The sequence below is a fragment of the Ylistrum balloti genome, unplaced genomic scaffold, assembly GCF_031769215.1.
Source record: "Ylistrum balloti isolate Yb309-2 unplaced genomic scaffold, AGI_CSIRO_Ybal_v1 Utg369958, whole genome shotgun sequence".
NCBI classification, from domain to species: Eukaryota; Metazoa; Mollusca; class Bivalvia; order Pectinida; family Pectinidae; genus Ylistrum; species Ylistrum balloti.
Window position 1 is genome coordinate 506,610 of NW_026782057.1, and position 20,494 is coordinate 527,103.

At 33.9% G+C, this 20,494-nt stretch overlaps 1 protein-coding gene across 2 annotated transcripts; it reads left to right on the top strand.

The window, feature by feature from the left end:
• Positions 1 to 216: 216 nt before the first annotated feature.
• LOC132547468 (uncharacterized) lies at positions 217 to 19,065 on the top strand. Of its 2 annotated transcripts, none has more exons than XM_060211223.1 (14): positions 217 to 274; positions 1,817 to 2,030; positions 2,162 to 3,295; positions 4,026 to 4,146; positions 4,584 to 4,698; positions 5,977 to 6,068; positions 7,463 to 7,526; positions 8,178 to 8,244; positions 8,825 to 8,901; positions 9,209 to 9,337; positions 10,040 to 10,086; positions 10,565 to 10,695; positions 11,669 to 11,775; positions 12,060 to 19,065. In XM_060211223.1, the coding sequence occupies exons 2-14, from the start codon at positions 1,885 to 1,887 to the stop codon at positions 12,197 to 12,199; spliced, it is 2,370 nt and encodes a 789-aa protein (XP_060067206.1). In that variant the 5' UTR covers positions 217 to 274; positions 1,817 to 1,884; the 3' UTR covers positions 12,200 to 19,065. The 2 variants fall into 2 exon arrangements, with proteins under 2 accessions (XP_060067206.1, XP_060067207.1); XM_060211224.1 differs by lacking the exon at positions 217 to 274 and adding an exon at positions 377 to 433.
• Positions 19,066 to 20,494: the final 1,429 nt, after the last annotated feature.

Consider the following 20,494-nt stretch of genomic DNA (forward strand, 5'->3'; position numbering starts at 1 on the left):
ATGGAGGCGGCCACATTACTATTCCGCGCAAAATATTTCTAAATTTAACCGCATTAAATTCATTTATACAGATTATAGCATTTTATGGCTAAAATAAGTAATGATTTTCCCATTGCTAATTGATCTTTGTTTTTATTTGATAGACAACAGAAAAATAGAATTTATCTTGCTGCTGAACCGGAAGTTCCTACGACCAGTGCTCAAGCGAAGACGATGATAAGAAAGCAAACAAAAATTTTGTAAGCAGACGTTTAATTCCCATATCTACGGTGATGTAAGTTTAACGTGTGCTTGCTTCCTTGAACGAACAATTTCAAATTGTATGCTTGATGTTAAGTGGTGTTACAGACAATGTGTGATCGTCTACTCTCTCCAGCTGACGCTTGCAGATCGTAGACAAAATATACGTTCATAGGACCTACCAACAACAAAGGTGATAATAACAGATTTTCCTCTTTTATCATTTTGTTGGTGCACAATTCAGTTTTTAGTCGTCACAAAATGTGTTACTTTGTTTCAATATCGCTTAAAGCTGTCATGGATTACCCTCAATAAAGATGGAGCATTGGACATTTTTTTTGGCCTACATCTGTTGACATTAGCTCGCCTAATGAAGCGTAACGGTTAATTATATATAGCCCATTTGGACTCATAATCTGTAGCTGTTGTTTGTAGCAGATGCTTTGTAGATACCTGGCACTACGATTTACCTAAACACCCATAAATACCATCATAGCTGGTGTTAGCAGCAGATGCTTACTAGATACTTGTCACTCCGATTTACCTAAAACACCCATAAATACCATCATAGCTGGTGTTAGCAGCAGATGCTTACTAGATACTTGTCACTCCGATTTACCTAAAACACCCGTAAATACCATCATAGCTGGTGGTAGTAGCAGATGCTTACTAGATCATGGCACTACGATTTACCTAAAACACCCATAAATACCATCAAACACACCAAAACACACCCAAAAGCACATTGAATCATTGATTGGATAAGTGAGGAATATATAAAGTTGGACCAATGTAATAAATTTAGTGAATATGAAGTACATGATCATTTGAGGGGGAGAATATTTGTGTGAAATCATTGGAAGGCTTTAGCATGGTTATAGATGCATCACAAAATACTAAAATGATGGTTTATAACAATTCAATAATTGCTCTCATCTGCAACAAATAAGTATAATAATGCTACAAGATGCCACAACTCGCCTAGTGTTTTTAGGTTTGGATGAGTTCACTTTCATTTGACATCTTTTGGAAGTAGAATTTATCATATATAGATTTTAAATATCTCCTCTTTACCTCAATGCTGAATGTTCTTAAACACAAGTAGCTAATGACTGATAAGTAGGGTGTTGACCCCAGTTACATGTGCAATGAGAAAACTTTCAAATGTCATAAGATGTATATAAGCATTTTCTCTTTAGATTTGAATAATTTATCCCTCGGCAATAAAAATTGATTCACAATAGGGGTTTGACATAACAGGAATTTGAAGTTTGATATTATTGAATAATGATCTAAATCAAAGCTATAACCTGCTTTATTTCAATTTTAATTCTATGACCATGTCTTTTGCAACTCTGATTAAGAAAAACTGAATGTGGTGTATTTTGTAGCTAAATGCTGCTGTTTATTATCTTTGTTATATATCACATGTTATGTAACAGTCATATAGAAATAGAAGGTTTGGTTATTCTGACAATTAAAGAATTCTCATTGGAGTACTTCTTTAATAGGTAATACATATGCATGCTTGTGTAGATGTATTTTATATAAATTGCCTCATTTCTTTGCAATGCAGATCATAAAAAGATACCTGTAAGATGTCTGCCCTGAAATAAACACCCCTGCTCTTTGTGAAATCGAAGTATGTATCGTGGTAATGTTATATTATCAAATGGATCTGTGGCTTCCCCCTATGGCATTGTACCTGGACAGCAACAGCAGCAACAACGACCTGTCATACTGAATTCTATGTACCGATTTGGTCAACAGTCTCAACAAGCCACATACAGGTGATTATGGAGTTGCTTTTTCTTTCAAAAACTTCGGTTTTTCGGATTGGTATATCCACTTTGTAGTTGACTTTTTTAATTGCATATTATATTTAAATTGGTATCTAAACTGGTAATTCATTGATTTTCAGGACGCGAATACCCCCTCAAGCTGTTTCTGGACAGCCACTGCGCATGCCTGCTGTTCCTACAGGTTACGGTTCCTTGCCATACACAGTAAAGCCTGCCCCTCTAGTTCCGACAGTCTCAGTTAGGAGTCAGACTCAGTCCCAGCAATATAGTTCCACAGTCATTGGTGGCAGTGGCCAAGCTCAGCATTATTCTGCTGTTAGGAGTCAAACACAACAGTTTTCTACAGGACCAAAACCTACCCCAAATGTACCAATCTGTGTGAATATTTTGAACAACAATGTTGCTACTGGTGCCCCTTTGCAGCAAGCTCCTGTTGAGAATGAACAAATCCGCAGAGTGATTCTTCAAAAAGCAAACATTCATCAGAGTCCTGGAAGTAAGACAGTCGTTACCAATAAAACTATTGTCTCAAACAACACGATAATTAGAAATGATACTCATGATACAGTTGTAAGGAATAATACAATTGTTGCTAATAAGACTCTAGTGGCTAACAACACGCTTGTATCAAATAGTACACTGGTAAAAAATATCAATCTGGTGAATAATTCTCAAATTGCTGTTGCAAATCTTGCAAGCAGAACTCCAAACCTTCCACAGCAAATCAGGTATGCTAACCAGTATAATTCAGAAATTCTCAAGCAGATTGATGCGAAAAGAAATCAGTTGATAGCCCAGCGATATTACAACAGACACAGGTTTAGTCCAGCTGCAGAGAGCACCAATCAAAAGGAAAACGTAAATTTTGCCCGTCTCCAAACTGAGAAATTTCAAGGTAGTGACATTAGGGCTATTGAGGGCAGAATTTCACCTGCTAATTTGGACAGAAGTGTTTCACCGCATGGTAGTGAAAGGAGTGCTTCACCCTCAGATCCAGATCAGAATAATTCACCTAAACAAGACGACCCAAGAAGTGATTCTCCAAGTGACCCAGAACCAAGCTGTTCGTCTACTGCTATTAATAGAAGCATTTCTCCTTGTGAATTTGAAAAAGGTATAGTGTCGACAGACGAAACTGAAGAAGAGATTTCAGACATGGCATCAAAGGATTATGAAAGGCCACAAAGCAGAAACTCAAGACCAAGTTCAAGAAACTCAGATTCAAATCAGAATCGAACTTCTGGTAGTGGAAAGTAAGTTTTCTTTGTTTCCATCACAATGAACTATAAAAAGTTTGTCAAAAACTTCCAAAAATACTGTTCGTCAATCAGTTGTAATTATATATATAAAAATTCTGTATATATAAATCTGGATATGCATTCCTATTCAATGTAATGTGTAGTGGCATATTTTTGTAAATCAAGATTTTTATAACTTTGACATAAGAGAATATGTAAGTTGTGTAAATATTGCTCCCGGATGTCAAATTTCAAATGTGTGATTGCTGATTTGTTAGTTAAACACCAGTTTGAAATAAAATATATTTGATCTTTCTAAATGCTAGTATTGATTCTGTATCATGAAACAAGTAATCTGTATCCCATATCATTCTATTGTAATCGTTGAAATACCGTTGGATAATTGATGATGGCCAAGTCATCTAGTGATAGTATTGATATGATACCAGTCTTTGTTACTGGTTGATCTGCTTGTCGGTCTATACGTTGTTTGATGATAAGCTGTTGTACAAGATATCTTATGAAGACTTGATTTAGATGTAGATTAGGGATATAACTAATAGAGCATTGTCTTTTGCTGTAGAGCATATACAGTGACCAAGAAATTCATACTCTTCCTAAGTTTGAGTGAGGATTTATCTTAACCAACTCTGTGATACATTATTATGGAAAATTGCTTATTCAAACATTCAATATTGGAGATTGATCTGTTGGATAATGTACCAATACAACTTTGCATTTGCAGAAGGCGGGCAGAGTCCCCACATGGGGATGATACAAAGCGAGTTCGAGGCCTGCAGTGGGGACAGGGTGTGGATAATGATGTTGCTCATTACCAAAATCCTGCCTATGCTGGCACTACCAAGGTATTGACGTAGATATTTCTATATCTTGGCCAAGTTGTTGAATGCTTGTTGAATTGAAATTAAGACTTTGAGTAAAAAGGTCCTTCTTTGCTATCGGACATCATAGAACTTATCTTTGAAAAAAAGTATTTGTTTTATTGTTTATTCAAACACTCTTTAAAAAGTCTCTTTAATAACATTTATATATTTTGAATTGCATTGATTTTTTAATGAGTCTGAGAAATTGTATCAGTATTCCAAATATTTTAAAATTTCATCAGCAATCATAACAGGAAATTCTGAATTCATAAATAAATTACTGCTAGCCTGGAAATCCAATTTAAGGAATCCTAAGTAAAATAGCAGACTGCAAACTCTTGTTTATTTCTTTGTAAACAACAGTAGTCGGAGCTGCAGTATTTAAGAGTTATGATAATATGATGTATTCTTCACTCTAGGCAAGTCAAGATATGTTGGATTACTTCCTGAAGAATCACCAGACAGAATCAGCATTACAGAAGAAGATGGAGTTGAGAGATGCACTACTGGCAATAATTACTGCTGCTTTTCCTTGTAAGTCCGTACAGATCAATATCTATCATGATAATGCGCTGTGCCAGTCTTTGGTAAGAAGTTATATCCTTTCTTGAGAAAGGGAAGTGTTATTTACATATTACAAGCCATAGTTTATAAAGTCCAGTCTCATTATCTGGAAGACCTTGTATAATATGAAGTGTTTTGTTGGTCCCGACCAAACTTAACACTAAACATTCTCTATTATATAAATTTTAAAGGTGCAAGTATGTTATGATTTTGATTACATTTTAAATACTTTCTGATGTAACTTGTGATGTTTGTTAGAAAGTCAGATGAGAAAATTAGAGAAAATGATATTATTTATTGAACATGAAAGTATAAAATTTTGAATATGAAGTGATTATTCTGTCAATTACTCTTTATATACTGGTGCCTTCATTTATGTGAGTGTTGTAAAGATCACTCCATACTTATTGGAAATGAAATGAATATCTGATCTTGTCCCTAGATTGTGAGTTGATTTGTGTGAACATATGATATTGCTGTTTTTCAACATCAAGTGCTGGTCACAGGTCAGTGTTTTTAGGTCATCTGACCCAAAGGGTCATGGTGACCTTTAGCCATCATGCTTCATCCATTGTCTGCTGTCCACGTCCACCATGCATAAACTTTTGATATTTGAATTTCTTCTCAAGTTCCACCAATGCAATTGAGCTCAAACTTGCATAAAATGATTCTGAGTTGGTCCTGACCAAGTGTTGTTATTTTTCGGGTATGTCTGAAATCAAGGATGGCCACCATCTTGAAAAAAAAAACAATTTAGATTTCTTCTCCAGTTCCAATGGTGTCATTGACTTAAACTTGGTTGGAATGTTAAGGAAAGGTAGCCAACAAAGTGTTAATATTTTCCAACCTTGTCAAAACTTCGATAAGGCAGTCAGGAAGGCCTTTTTGTAACATGATTGCACAATCACGGTTTCCTGTGAAACACCTTCAAACTTCTTAAGTTGCACCAGTTGGATTGAGCTCCAACTGTACTGTTAAAAAAAAGTTAACACTTGTTACACACTTACCTACTCCTCACCAAAAATTAGTAAGATTTCACTCAAAGTAGAAAAAATAACCCTTCTCCCTGCTGAAAGTTTTTGTAGTCAGATAACTGTTAAGGCCTATGGGCCTCTTGTTTTCTCCTGGAACTCAGGCTTTCTTCCACCGCCTCCAAACCTGGCATGTCCTTAAATGACCCTGGCTGTTGATAGGACATGAAGCAACGAGAAATCCAAAATTTTACAACCAAACTTTTTAATTTGACAGATTGCAGTCTGTATATTGTTGGGTCCTCCATGAGTGGATTTGGAACCATGTCCAGCGACATGGACCTCTGTCTAAGTATCAGTGACCAACACGTAAGTGACATTGTATTACTGATATTTATTTCATTCATTCAAAATCAGTTTATAAAGGATTATTTACACAATTTTATATCTCAAACTGAAGAGACTGTAAAATCATGCATTTTAGTGGGAATAAAATTTTGTTAGAAAATATATATTTTTTGTGGGCATTTGATTTCTTTGTTTAACAGTATCCACTTAATGTCCTGTTCAGTAGTTTGTGAGTGTACACATGAAATCAACCAAAATTAAAACCCCACAAAAATTTATAATCTTACTGTATATGTTAACAGCTTGACTTATCAGTAACTGCTACTTTAATTTAATTTCTTAAAATAATGAACAGTATTTTTAAATATAAAATATTTCTTTGAGTCCAGGAATCTTTTTAATTTGTATTTGTTTTTATTTTCGCTTTTATATACATACTATCTATCATGCATTGATATGTTCATCATTTTTGTGTAGTAAGTTTAGTTATGCTTAGAGACACCAAATGGAAATCCTTACATTTCTTTGTACATATTGACCAAATCCTCACATTTCTTTGTACATATTGACCAAATCCTCACATTTCTTTGTACATATTGACCAAATCCTCACATTTATTTTTGTACATATTGACCAAATCCTTACATTTCTTTGTACATATTGACCAAATCCTTACATTTATTTGTACAGATTGACCAAATCCTTACATTTATTTGTACATATTGACCAAATCCTCACATTTATTTGTACAGATTGACCAAATCCTCACATTTATTTGTACATATTGACCAAATCCTCACATTTATTTGTACATATTGACCAAATCCTCACATTTATTTTTGTACATATTGACCAAATCCTTACATTTCTTTGTACATATTGACCAAATCCTTACATTTATTTGTACAGATTGACCAAATCCTCACATTTATTTGTACATATTGACCAAATCCTCACATTTATTTTTGTACATATTGACCAAATCCTTACATTTCTTTGTACATATTGACCAAATCCTCACATCCTTACATTTCTTTGTACATATTGACCAAATCCTTACATTTATTTGTACATATTGACCAAATCCTCACATTTATTTGTACAGATTGACCAAATCCTCACATTTATTTGTACATATTGACCAAATCCTCACATTTATTTGTACAGATTGACCAAATCCTCACATTTATTTGTACATATTGACCAAATCCTTACATTTATTTGTACATATTGACCAAATCCTTACATTTATTTGTACATATTGACCAAATCCTTACATTTATTTGTACATATTGACCAAATCCTCACATTTATTTGTACATATTGACCAAATCCTCACATTTATTTGTACAGATTGACCAAATCCTCACATTTATTTGTACATATTGACCAAATCCTTACATTTCTTTGTACAGATTGACCAAACAAAGGAAGCACCAGAGATACTGTACCACATTAAAAAGGCCCTGGCCAGCTGTAGTAAGATGTCTTCCTTCCTTTTGTAATGCTGACAATGCCTTCAATATGAACAAATTTAATGTTGTGGTGTTTTACACCGCTCCTTTCACGATGATGTCAGGGAAAATATATAGATTTGGTTTCCTTTTACACGAGAAACACAAATTCTGGAATATAGAATCCTCAGTCCATCATATTTATGGTCACTATTATGTTCTGAAATTGTCAACATGTTTCTGAACATAGCTAATAATTCATGAAAAAACTGAATTACATCAAAAAGTTTAATTTGTAAATATGTTTGTTGTAGTATAGGAATAAAATATAGGACCAGACCAAATCTTTGATGAATTGAGAAATTTAAATCTTCAAATTTCAATTCATAGAAGTTTGTATATTTTTTGCTTGAAGACTTATTACATGAAATTATGAATTATGAATTATATTTGTATATTAAATTGTGTGATCACTGTAATTCTGATATATAAAAATATTCAAAAGTAGTTGATATGATAAGATTTGGAAAAAACAAAGTAATCTTCCAAAATGAGTTGTAGGAATCCAGGTTCAATTTTGTTAGATGACAGTAAAATATTTGTAATTAGCTGAATATTTTTAGACGTTCCAGGCTTACTCAGTATCTCAGATATAATTTTTTTTCTGTATTTACAGCCTTTCTTAAAGATGTTGTAGTCATCAAAGCCAAGGTTCCCATCCTCCGGTTCACTGATAAAATCAGGTAAGAGTTATATCATGAATATGTGGAGGTTTTTGTGTGTACTACTCTGGAATGGAGGACTTTTTTAATGTACTGATTACTAAATAACTATGACATTTCCTTCCTATATTTAATGATATACTGTGTTTATCTTGCAACAAACTCATGCCTGGTTATAAGTATTTCATGAGCTTTTTCCAGTGCTGCAGCTTAAAACTGGCTGATTCCCCTTTTGTCCAAAAGGAAGTAAAATTGGTAATACCTTTCAAATTTTAAATATTATTATATTTTTCCAATTTACACAGACACAGGCTGCTGTAAAATTCAGGTAGAAAAAACACTGAATATTACTCATGCAGTAAAAGTACATCATGATATTTTATTGTACTTTAATGTGTTGGGCCCTCTGACTTACAAGATTTCTACAATAGTGTTTTATCCAAGCTGGTAAGACTCACCAAACTTAAATTGTCTTTTTCTCAGATATAATCTGTATATGTACATATATTGTCTATATAAACTGCGCTATAAAAAGGAAACTTGTGTATACCTACCAGACATAGACGATCAAATAAAGATGATTACAAACATTACTTTACAGTGAGGTGGAGTGCGATGTGAATGTAAACAACATTGTTGGGATCAGGAACACCCACCTACTGCGCTACTACTCACAAGGTAAGTCAGTAGAAACCATTAATATTATTTAGTGTCCTGTTGTATACAATATTGTAGAAGGATTAGCAGAATATACACTGTTGTTTTCCTGATATTTTACACATGGCAATCTCTGAATCTTATGTATCTAATATCTAATTTTATGTGACATATACTTTCCATTTAGTGAAAACAGAACTGTTCGAAATCCAACCTCTCTACAAAACAAACTCTGGAGTCATATTAACAAAGACTTGAAACAAATCATTGATAATGCATCTTACATGGTGTATTGAACATAACAATACTAATGATGTTTTTTTAACAGTTGACTGGCGGGTTCGACCTATGGTGCTGTTTGCTAAGAAATGGGCCCGTTTCCATGATATCAATGACGCCTCCAAAGCCACCATCTCCAGCTATTCCCTAAGTCTGATGATAATCCACTACCTGCAATGTAAGTGTCATTAACTCTATCTCAGGTTATTTAAGGACATATGTCTCATTACATATTAGAATGATCCCCCTTTGTTGTTAACAGGATATGGGTGCCTACACATGGTTCACTGTGGTTGAAATGCTTCAGATGGTCTGTGTATACCTGATATATGTAAAGCTCAAAATGCACATTTTCAGAATTTCCTGTCCAGCATTACACAATTAGATAAAATTAAGATACCATCCATTTCACTCATACTTTATAGTGTTCCTGGAAATATGTGATGGAGGTGATGAGCCACTTTTGTCTTTCTGTCAAGAGCCAAAATGCAGCTTATATTTTAAGACACTGACCGTGTATTTTATTTATCCTGCAACATTGATTGAAAATCAAATGGTCAATACTTCAACAGTTTTGTTGTTCAGCCTTTGTTTACCTGACATTGACATCAAAATAATTAATGTACATGCTAATATACATGTGGCAGGTGTATTTTTGACTATGGCAGTGCCAGTTGCAGGAGAAACATGTAGATGTGATAGAAAAACATACAGCTTGTAATTTGAAAAAAAGTCACATAAATATACTGAGTCTTGATGATATTTCTGAACAATGTTAACAGTCTGAGATGATATGTAAAACAGTTCGTAACATAAGCAAATCAGATGATGGGTTATTTATCCTGTAGAGCTTTTGTTTGAACATTTTGTCTGATTTCAGGTGGATGTAGTCCGCCAGTTCTACCGTCCCTACAGAAACTTCACCCAGTGAGTATTCAGATGATTAACACAAATAATTTTATCTCTGAAAGGACAACAACTTTAGCAACCAAACATGCTGAATAGCTAGATCATATACAATTTTGTAGGCATTGGGGATGTTTTTACATGGGAAATATTGCCATGATTTTATAATCTGTTGTGATGGAGGGGAGATAACTTGGGGCACAAACAATGGACAGTTAAATGGTATTGTGCCAATGTATATCTTTATTGCATTGTAATTTACTCTGTTGTTTAGTCACTTATTTGTCAACATTGTGTTACTTTCAAAATCTCTGAATCCTAGTGGGCTAATAATTTTAGACAAATATATCTTGTGTCTTTTAACAGAATAGAAGTTTGGAATACACTTGATGCACTTCTTTAGTGAAAAACATTATCTAACATCAGTTCAGGTAATGTTACCTTGTTATAGCTGAATTTTAGTTGCACTCTTTAACATAATAATGTTTTCTTTCATCAGAATTTGTTTGCAAAAAACATTGACATTCGAAACCTAAAAATGAACCATCAAATGGACTTCAAGGTGCAGAACCGGCAACCCCTTGGTGACCTGTTTGAAGGATTTCTGGAATACTTTACCTACAAATTCAAGTTTGTATCATTACTGACATAATATTGTATGATATAATTCAATTCTGCTGTCAAAGAAAGATGATCTTAGGGAATATTGTATAGAGAAAATTGATTTCTTTTCTTACTTTTCAACATGCTTGTTTTAAAAAAATGATTCAATCCTAATGGTAGTGTGCAATAAATGTACCTGCTGCTCCCATTGTCTGATTGTATGAGGCAACTAAACTTAGAACCTCCATGTTTTTCTCTTTCCCACAGATCTTTGTTTTTCTAATTTCTTCCTTAACACTGACTCAGTTTTGTCCTTCAGTTCATTGATTGCCCGTTTTAGGAAGGCCTTCAGTTCTCTCGTCTGGCCCCCTTAAATGAACTTTTGTGATTAAACAAAAACTAACATGATCTCAAGGGTGTCATGGGTGGACATGGTTTAAAGTGTCATGGATTGACATGATCTAGGGGATGTCATGGGTGGGCATGATGTTATGGCTGTCATGGGTGGGCATGATGTTGCGGCTGTCATGGGTGGGCATGATGTTACAGGTGTCATGGGTGGGCATGATCTCTAGAGTGTCTTGGGTGGGCATGGTTTAAGATGTCATGGATGGGCATGATCTAGGAGATGTCATGGGTGGGCATGATGTTGCGGCTGTCATGGGTGGGCATGATGTTGCGGCTGTCATGGGTGGGCATGAGGCTGTGTGGGCATGACAGAGTGTGGGTATGATGTCATGGATGGGTGTCTCAAGGATGAGAGGATGATCTTGATCTAGAGGGTGTCTCAAGTGAGAGGATGATCTTGACGATGTCACTTGTGGTCGGTCCTCAGGTCATGATTATTTATAGAATACATATTATTTTTTTGTGTTTCATACTTTATGAATAGAAATAAGTCATTTGTACTCAAGAATTAGGAAAATATGATAGAAAAAAAAATTGGTTGGCTGTTGAATATATGAGATGTTTTATCTGTATTTTTTCCTTTTGTTTTTAGCTATGACCGCGATGTTATTAGTGTAAGATTAGGTGCTTGTATGACAAAGAGTCTGGCTGTTTGTCAAACCGGGGATGATAAAAGCTGGAAACATCTGAAGATTGAAGGTAAATATGGGTTGTTTCCTCTCATTTACTTGTCTTATGTTGTAAGTACATGTAATTTTATGACTCTTCACTTGGATGAAAACTGACATAGCCCATAGATTATGTTGGATTGGAATAATTGATGTCATGAATTACCAAACATACACATTGTATTTTCATTTTGTCCTGCTCTTGTAAATGTACATTTAATGTTCTGCTAATGTAAATGGCATGAACAAAATTAAAGCTCTGTTCAGTTAAATGTTAGATTGGTTGTAAATGATATGTGGTCTTTTTTGTGACAGAGCCATTTGACTTTACCAACACTGCAAGGTCTTGTTATGATGCGAACATCTTTGAAAGAGTGAAAAGAGTCATCCACGTAAGTCATCGAAAGCTGAAGCAGACTGGGAAGATGGCATCACTTTTTGAACATCCGTTTTGATCCTGGAGATAAAACTGAAGAATTATTCTCATTTATAAGCAAAATGGACCAACTTGTGTTCAAATTTCTGCTCTGAAACTCTATAAGTCATCATTACTGATTGTAGAGAAATCTAGAAGTTAAGGTCAGAAATGATTAGGAGAGGAAAATTGAGAAACTTGTGGTCTAGACTTATGAGGGGGAGGGGGGAACCCGTAAATGAAGAAATGAATGTCAACTTTGCTTTGTATGCTGTAATAAGTCTCTGTTGCCCAGGGAAGGATAAAGCAAACATTGTGTTTTTGAAAGTGAAGAGTGCTTTAAATAATTGGGCTTGTTTTGGGAAGCTTAAGTGAACCTTTATTTTCGCTTAAAATGAATTATGGAATGTGATAGAAGCTGAAGCTTAACTTTACCCTAAAAAAGGATGAGCTCTTTGAGCAAATTCAGCCCCACCTTCATCTGACAGTGATAAGCATTCTGTCGGGAACAGAATAGTCTTCAGTGCAGCCAATGTGTGATGACCTAGTCTAACTGACTCTAGTATATCCATACCAAGCATGGATATGATGCTGAGAATAAGTTTGTGGTTTCAGTGATCATATTGTGTATAAATTTCTGAACTGAACCAGTTGCACTAGATTTGTTAATACGACAAAACTGATTCAGGCAACTTCAGAGTTACACACCCAAGTGTAAGCTAGATGTATGACCGAGGAACTGTAAGAAGAGGGGACAATAAAACCCCACATAAATACTATACATCGACGTCATCTTCCAATGTTTCAAGTTGCGCAGGTGACACAAGCTAATTTTTGCTTCAACTTTCCCAGAAATATTTAATTTTGAACATTTGTAATGCAAAGTGTTTTCTCAGTTTACAGTACAGTGTTGTTTTCTGTGATGGTACCTGGAACTCCGTTGGATATTGGTATGATAAAATAAAGTTTGAATTATCAATGTAATACATGTACCCCGTTTTGAAGTAATGTTTCCTTAACAAAGTGTTATTGTACATTTACTTGGATGATTGACTGTCTTGATTTTATTGGTGTGTTGGATAACTTGTGATCTGGTGTCCGCAGTTTTTATCAGTCAATAATATCGATATGTGGTATTGGGGATACAGGTACATATAGGTAAGGACATAGATACATAGAGAATACAGGTACATGTTGGTGACGCAACAGGTACATAGTGAAATACAGGTACATGTTGGTGATGATACAGGTACATAGTGAAATACAGGTACATGTTGGTGATGATACAGGTACATAGTGAAATACAGGTACATGTTGGTGATGAAACAGGTACATAGTGAAATACAGGTACATGTTGGTGATGAAACAGGTACATAGTGAAATACAGGTACATGTTGGTGATGATACAGGTACATAGAAAATACAGGTACATGTTGGTGATGCTTGTATAAACCTGTTCCTACATGTATGACCAATAGAAAAGGGACGCAAAGATATATGTACATTTTGATGAATGGTACGATGTAAAACTTAGACTCTTTTTTTCAATAGAGAAATCAGACAATAGGTACTACTCGAAGCTATTTATAATGGTGCAAGGATATATACATATAGAATGAATATTTTTATGTAGTAGAGAAGTTTACTATTAGTAACCCTAAGTATTACTGTACAGAGTGTTGTATGATAATTTATAGATGCCATTGATTTAGTGTTAAGATAGAGAAAAGTGAATAAAGTTGTATGTTAGATGTTTATAAAACTTACCAGTATATTGATGTTTATGAGAGTATGAATCCCACTTTCTGTTGAACCTTACTATACAATAAGTAAGGATAACATGGCATTTATTTGACAATTTCATTCCTTACTTATGCACAGTCCTGCATTTTCCAGGCATACTCAACCGCTGTCGTTTTGAGAAAAAAATTTCATTAAAATTTCATTCAGATTTTTAAGTGGAAGTTCTCTGTTTCCATGTTTGCTTTCATGTGTTCAATATTGATACTATGTGTATTTTGTGTTAAGACAGGATGTTGTGTTGGAGTATTCTGTCGTAGAGTGAGAATACATACTAGAAAAGCCAATCATGTATACAAGTTTATAAAGTTTTTCAGTTGTAGAGTGAAACACTTTTGTCTATGTAAAACTTCTGTAGAAACTGCATTTGATATTTCATCACATTTCTGTTTTTAATCTTTTTAAAATGTATGTAATCTGTAAATGATAAGATTTTCTGTTGTACATTTGATTTCAGAAAGATGGGTAACATATACAAATACCACCTCTAGTGTATGATAAAAATGTAGATTTACTGTTAATACAGGTACCAGGGGTACATCATGATCATTTGTTTTGAGATAGTGTTGTTATTCGTTGTCATGTTGAGTTTGCCAAGCCAGTTGACCATGGAAATGACAAATACCTTAAGTCTTTATGAGGTAAACATTTAGTAATACTGTTTGTCTACATTTAGATATTTTTAATTACCCGACACTTGTTTCTTTCATTATCTGGCGCATACGATATGTGTATGAACTTTTCTACTGAAATTTGCTTGATTGCTGGACAAGTAGTGTAGTTATGGCTGGTCCAGACTTTACCTTTCGGGTAATTATAAGAAAAGAAGTAGCGTATGATTTAAGAATAGCAGAATTTGTTGAGGTAAAGGCTTGAAGAAAAAGTATCAAGCATGATGTTAGAAGCTGTGTGTGAATACTGGTCCATTCAAAGTAGTCATCAGTATCAATATAGTCGATATGAAAGGGAAATCTTGTCTGGATGATAAACACGTCTCATTGACAAAATAAATTTGTCAAGGTGTATCGTTAACATACAGCAGTGTTATCTACATGTGCTCTGTAATCAATAAGGTCACTGTAATCTACATCTCAATGCCTGAAATTTTGGATGATACATAAAAGATTATCGGACAAATATTTGACAAGGAAGATTTTTGTGTGCATTATTTTTTACTGAAGTCAGTTTAATTTATTCTCATAAAAGATAGGTGAAGAAAGTAAACAAAAAATTCTGTTGTATACTATCTAAACAAATTCATTTCAATGTGATGAGATAATTTAGGAATGTGACAGAAATCAATTGTTTGATCATTTTTGAATGAAGTTTATGTGTCCAAGTTACTCCTTAGTGTACACTCTTTCTGCCCAAAGTTTTATCACCAAATTTACAAGGCTATGATCAATGGACAAGATTGATTGATTTAAACTACTTTAATTACATCAAAGATTGCCATGCCGAAGGCATAGATAAAGAGTAGTCTAGAGTGTTTATTTTTGTTCATATTTAAAAATTCTCGTTCAAGTTGTTAAAATTAACTGTTTATTTTTCTTTTTCTTTACTGTTAGTACATGCATTGATAAAACTGAATTAATTATGCACACTTTACTCCTAAAATTACATTGGAATTGATTGAAAATAGTTCTTAGATCTTTTCAGGTTGTAATTACGAGGAATGAGAATTTACAGTCTTTTTTATCATTACGTCTATATTTCCTATAACAGTTTGAAGTGAGGATGACTTGTTTCAGTTTGAATCTGGTTATGAATGTTGCAAAAAAAAAAAAAAATATCATTCACCTATGATTATTTAAGCAGACCGAAGGTCTAAAAAGTATATATTAGTGTTGTGAATGTGTTGTATGTCAAAACTGTAATGCAAGTAGTTTGTAATGTGTACATTATCCCATTACATGTGCTCCAAAAATATCTATTCATTTACAATTTTCTTTTATTCGATTAATTGTAGTTTTATTTATAGTTAAGTGTATTCTGTACTTGTGTTAAAAACTGGGGCTGATTTTGTTTCTGATCATGGCAAGTATTCATGAGACCATTCTCATGCTTAAAGATGGATTCAAGTGAAAGTCATTTAATCTGTAAAGAGGTTGATTACATAAACCAAATGCCGACTTAATTTCTTCTTACTGTTTTTATTCTCGGAAAACATTTCTAATAAAAGAAAACTGAAGCTAAAATAAAATCCATATTGTGTCAGATTGTAATATGGTAAATAAACTGGATACTTAATTGATGGTGTTTCCACTGGATACTTAATTGATGGAGTTTCCACTGAATACTTAATTGATGGTGTTTCCACTGGATACTTAATTGATGGTGTTTCCACTGGATACTTAATTGATGGTGTTTCCACTGGATACTTAATTGATGGCGTTTCCACTGGATACTTAATTGATGGCGTTTCCACTGGATACTTAATTGATGGTGTTTCCACTGGATACTTAATTGATGGTGTTTCCACTGGACACTCAATTGATGGTGTTTCCACATACAACAATATTTCTGTCAGATCAATGATTGAAATTACCACTTAATTTTTTTTCAGTAATTAAGACTTACAACTTAAAGACTTCATATTTTGATTGTCACATGATTTTAATTAGTTGTAAGGAATCAAGTTCAAAATCCATGTTTGAGAATGAGAATGATTTTAAAAATACAGGTTGATTTCAGTCTCACTAATGTGTTATGATCATGGGCTCATGTTTTGAATTACAAATTTATTGTTTTCAAACTTAAAGTTAAAATGAAAACATTCTTTTCCATGGAGGTATAGATCAACTCAACTCAGTTCTAATTGTTGATACTGCCAAGAAGAAAATCTTTCCAAGTTTCTACTTTTTAACAATAACAAAAACAAACAAACAAAAAATTAGGAAACCTATGAAGATTTTTCCTTCAATTTTGTTTTCGTTTTATGAGGCAGGAGTGAGTCAATGATTATATTTTATTAAGAGTGGTCAAAGTAGATTGTACTGATATGGTACTCCAAATATATATTAATAAATGCTCTCTAGATTTTATTTGTAATGAATTTAGATATCTAAACCAGAAACTGCATACAATATTATACAGGAAAGAAAAATATTTAGATTCAGGAAGTTCTGTTTATTGGTACTGAAACTCAACTTCAGTTTGTGTCCCAGCTGCCCAAATTCACCTACTACCAAACAGCAATAACATCAAAATATCTTATGATTATTACACGAGAAACTCGCTAAAGTTAGTGATGTTAGGACAAAGTACTGACCAATAGGATCATCAATTTTCCTTCAGGCTTTCCTCCACCTGGCACGTCCTTAAATGTCTCTAGCTGTTAAAAGGATGTAAAGCAATAGTAAGCTAATCTAAACTGGGTTGTATTTTCAAACAGTCCTTGTGAGGATAAGTTCAAGAACAGTGCTTTGAAAGCCTAGGTAACATTGGTTGTCTAGTCTGATGATGGTGGGCTATTCAAATTGCTCTGCGTCTATGGTCCGTTTGTCCATAAACAATTTTTGTTATCGCTATTTCTTGAGAAGTATTGGATGACTCTTTCTCAGATTGCATATGTAGGTTTCCCTTGGACCCTTGTTGTGCCCATTGGATTTTGGGTCTGATCAGAAAAACAAAATGGCCAAAAGGTGGCCATCTTGGATTTTTTCAATGAAGTTTGTTATTACTATTTCTTGAAGTACATGATGGATCTTTCTTAAATTTCATATGTAGGTTCCCCTTGGTCCCCTTGAGAACTACATAGACCTTTCTCAAATTTCTTGTATAGGTTCCTTTAGGTCCCTAGTTGTGCCTGTTTGAGTTTGGGACTGATATAAAAAAAACAAAATGGCCGAAGGCAGCCATCTCTCAAATTTCATATGTATGTTCCCTTTGGTCTCTCCTTGTGCTCGTTTGATTTTGGAACTGATCAGAAGAAACAAAATGGCTTCCAGGTGGCCAGTTTGGATTTGGCAGGTGAAGATTATCATTGCTATACCTGCAAAGGAATGTTTGAATGTCTTACCATTAAGAGCAAAAACAGAGAAGAGAAAAGAAGGGAAAAGATCCAACTTTCAAAGAGCATATACCTGATAAAGATCAAACAATGGTTGGTACCAAGATCCCTCTTGGATCTTTTGTTACAATAAATAACAACAGACACCAAGTTTTAACTGCATGTAACCCCATTTCCAGTATAGTGTTATTTTGTTGTTTGATTTTCACAGTAAACAACAATAGACACCACAAGTCTTTGATCATGTTTGACCCTATTACTAGTATAGTGTTGTTTTGTTGTTTAGTTTTTACAGTAAACAATAGACAACAGCAGTCTTTAATCACATTTGACCCTGTTACCTAAATAGTACTGTTTGTTGTCATAAATTTCACAGTAAACAACAATAGACAACAGCAGTCTTTAATCACATTTGACACTGTGACCTTTATAGTGCTGTCTTATTTTCCTAGTAAACGACAGATACTACCATTTTTTTTTTATTACATTTTACTCTGTTACCAGTATAGTGCAATTGAATTTTCCCACTAAACAACAGACACAATCAATCTTTGATCACATTTAACCCTGTAACCTGTTTAGTGCTATCCATCACCCAGCACCTTAATTCAACAAGTCTGTTTATTTCTCTTTCTTTTTTCTTAGTTTCAAAAACACAAATTCAGAAATATTAAACCTACCTTCAAACTTTTTTTCTTCCTTTTAAAAATTTGTGGAAACAATTTCTTTATGATACATCGAACCCAATATTTGGAAAGTTATTTATATATGCATACATAATCAGTGACTTTTATCATTTCCCTACCCACATCCTAAATTGGATACAGGTTCAGATATCCAGATTTTCAGACAATTTATTTGAAAGGGAAAAATTCCCTCAGATGAGATAGCCTTTTACGGAGTTTTGTTTACTCTCTATAATTTGCGATGTGGTTTGTCTGGCATGAGAAATGATTGAAGTTGTCGTGTTGACTTATGTAGTCTGTATGTAGTTAAACATGGTGTATTTCATCCTGAAAATGTCTGTATACCTCATATCAGGCAATTGTATTATCTGCAGTGATAAACTCATTGGAAATAAATATTTTTTGTTACTTTTGAATCCAGTTATTTGTTGACCTATGTAAAAAAGCATTCATTGAAGTAAGACTTCAATCTTGAGATATTTTCCAAAATGTAACAAGTTAAATGAAAACAATGAAGTATTTTCTGAATGTTTACTGGATATAATTGAGTGGGACCTTTTGGCAAATCCTTTAAAACCAACAAGGAAGATTTGCCAGAGAGGTATCTCACTAATATAAAGACTATAAGTATATTCAGAAGATACTTATATATTGAAATTACCAATGTCATTTTGGGCGATATCAATCAGGCGAAATCTTGTCAATCCGGTGATGCTACAGACTCATGGAACGATTCCTACACCCTAATAACGTCACAGGACCAGTTGTAATTATAGTTTCATTATTACATTGTTTGTCTATCGCTGGAAGAATTGACAATGGCAGGCAAATGCAAATACGTTGGCTTCATGTTAACAGCTCAGTAATCTAGTAGATAATTTATTTCGCTGGCTATCTCTTACTTTTAACATTCTGTACAACTGATACTTAATTGTGTATGAACCATGCTGGATTATTTGTACTTGTCCAGTATAACAATGTTTGATTTCTGTACTTTGTCTTTTCCATGCTGTTTACCAAAGTCATCTGAGACAAAGAACCAAGTGACCTATTTGACCACAGGATCATAACACATTCTCAGGGACGTGTTAGGAAAACCATGTTACCAAAAGTCATTAATCAGCAAGTAGCTAAATAAGGTAGAGACTTTGTATGTACAGTGCATGTTCCACTTCTGAACCAACTTCCATGTTAATGAATGGTTTTGAGTGAAAAAATAAACCTGATATTGAACCAAACATTCCACTGGGATTCTTGCTCTCTAAACCCTTTTCAGATGACTATAGAGCCCAAGTTGCATGGAATTTATGAGGTCACAGTGGAAACAATGAGCTCCTTCAAAGTTTTCCAATTTACAGTCACAGGGGTCCAATATTTTAGTTGGAATGGACCAAGGAAGGTTGTCCTGTGACACAATGGTAGAGATGATAAAAGATATTAACAGTAAATGATGGGACAAAGGAATGAACTATAAAGTTTCTGTTTCTTAACAAACAGTAACTATACATAAGATAAGATGAAGAACACAAACCTCAGGTTATGTTAGCTTGATAAGATAGAAGAAAACATAATGAAACCCGTCATATTCAACCAGCTAAAATGAAAAATAACTGGCTGAAAGTCAATTTCATTTTCTAGTAGATTTCTCATTAGTTTAACACATTTATCCTTGGGCAACTCATTCAGTGACCTTGTAGACATGGGTCTATAACTACTTTATATGAATTTTCTTATCATTTTACATATAACCTGGTCAATGTCACATACAGAGGTTTTTTTTCCCTCAAATGTCTTATTTACGTAGGAAAATCAAACAGAAGAAAGAGAACATTTTTTT

Bases quoted from the DNA above. Each gene is read 5' to 3' on its own strand.
- LOC132547468 (XM_060211223.1), top strand. From the start codon at position 1,885: ATGTATCGTGGTAATGTTATATTATCAAATGGATCTGTGGCTTCCCCC. The intron at 7,527-8,177 runs GTAAGATGTCTT...CTGTATTTACAG, and splicing joins AAAGGCCCTGGCCAGCTGTA to CCTTTCTTAAAGATGTTGTA. The intron at 11,776-12,059 runs GTAAATATGGGT...TTTTTGTGACAG, and splicing joins GAAACATCTGAAGATTGAAG to AGCCATTTGACTTTACCAAC.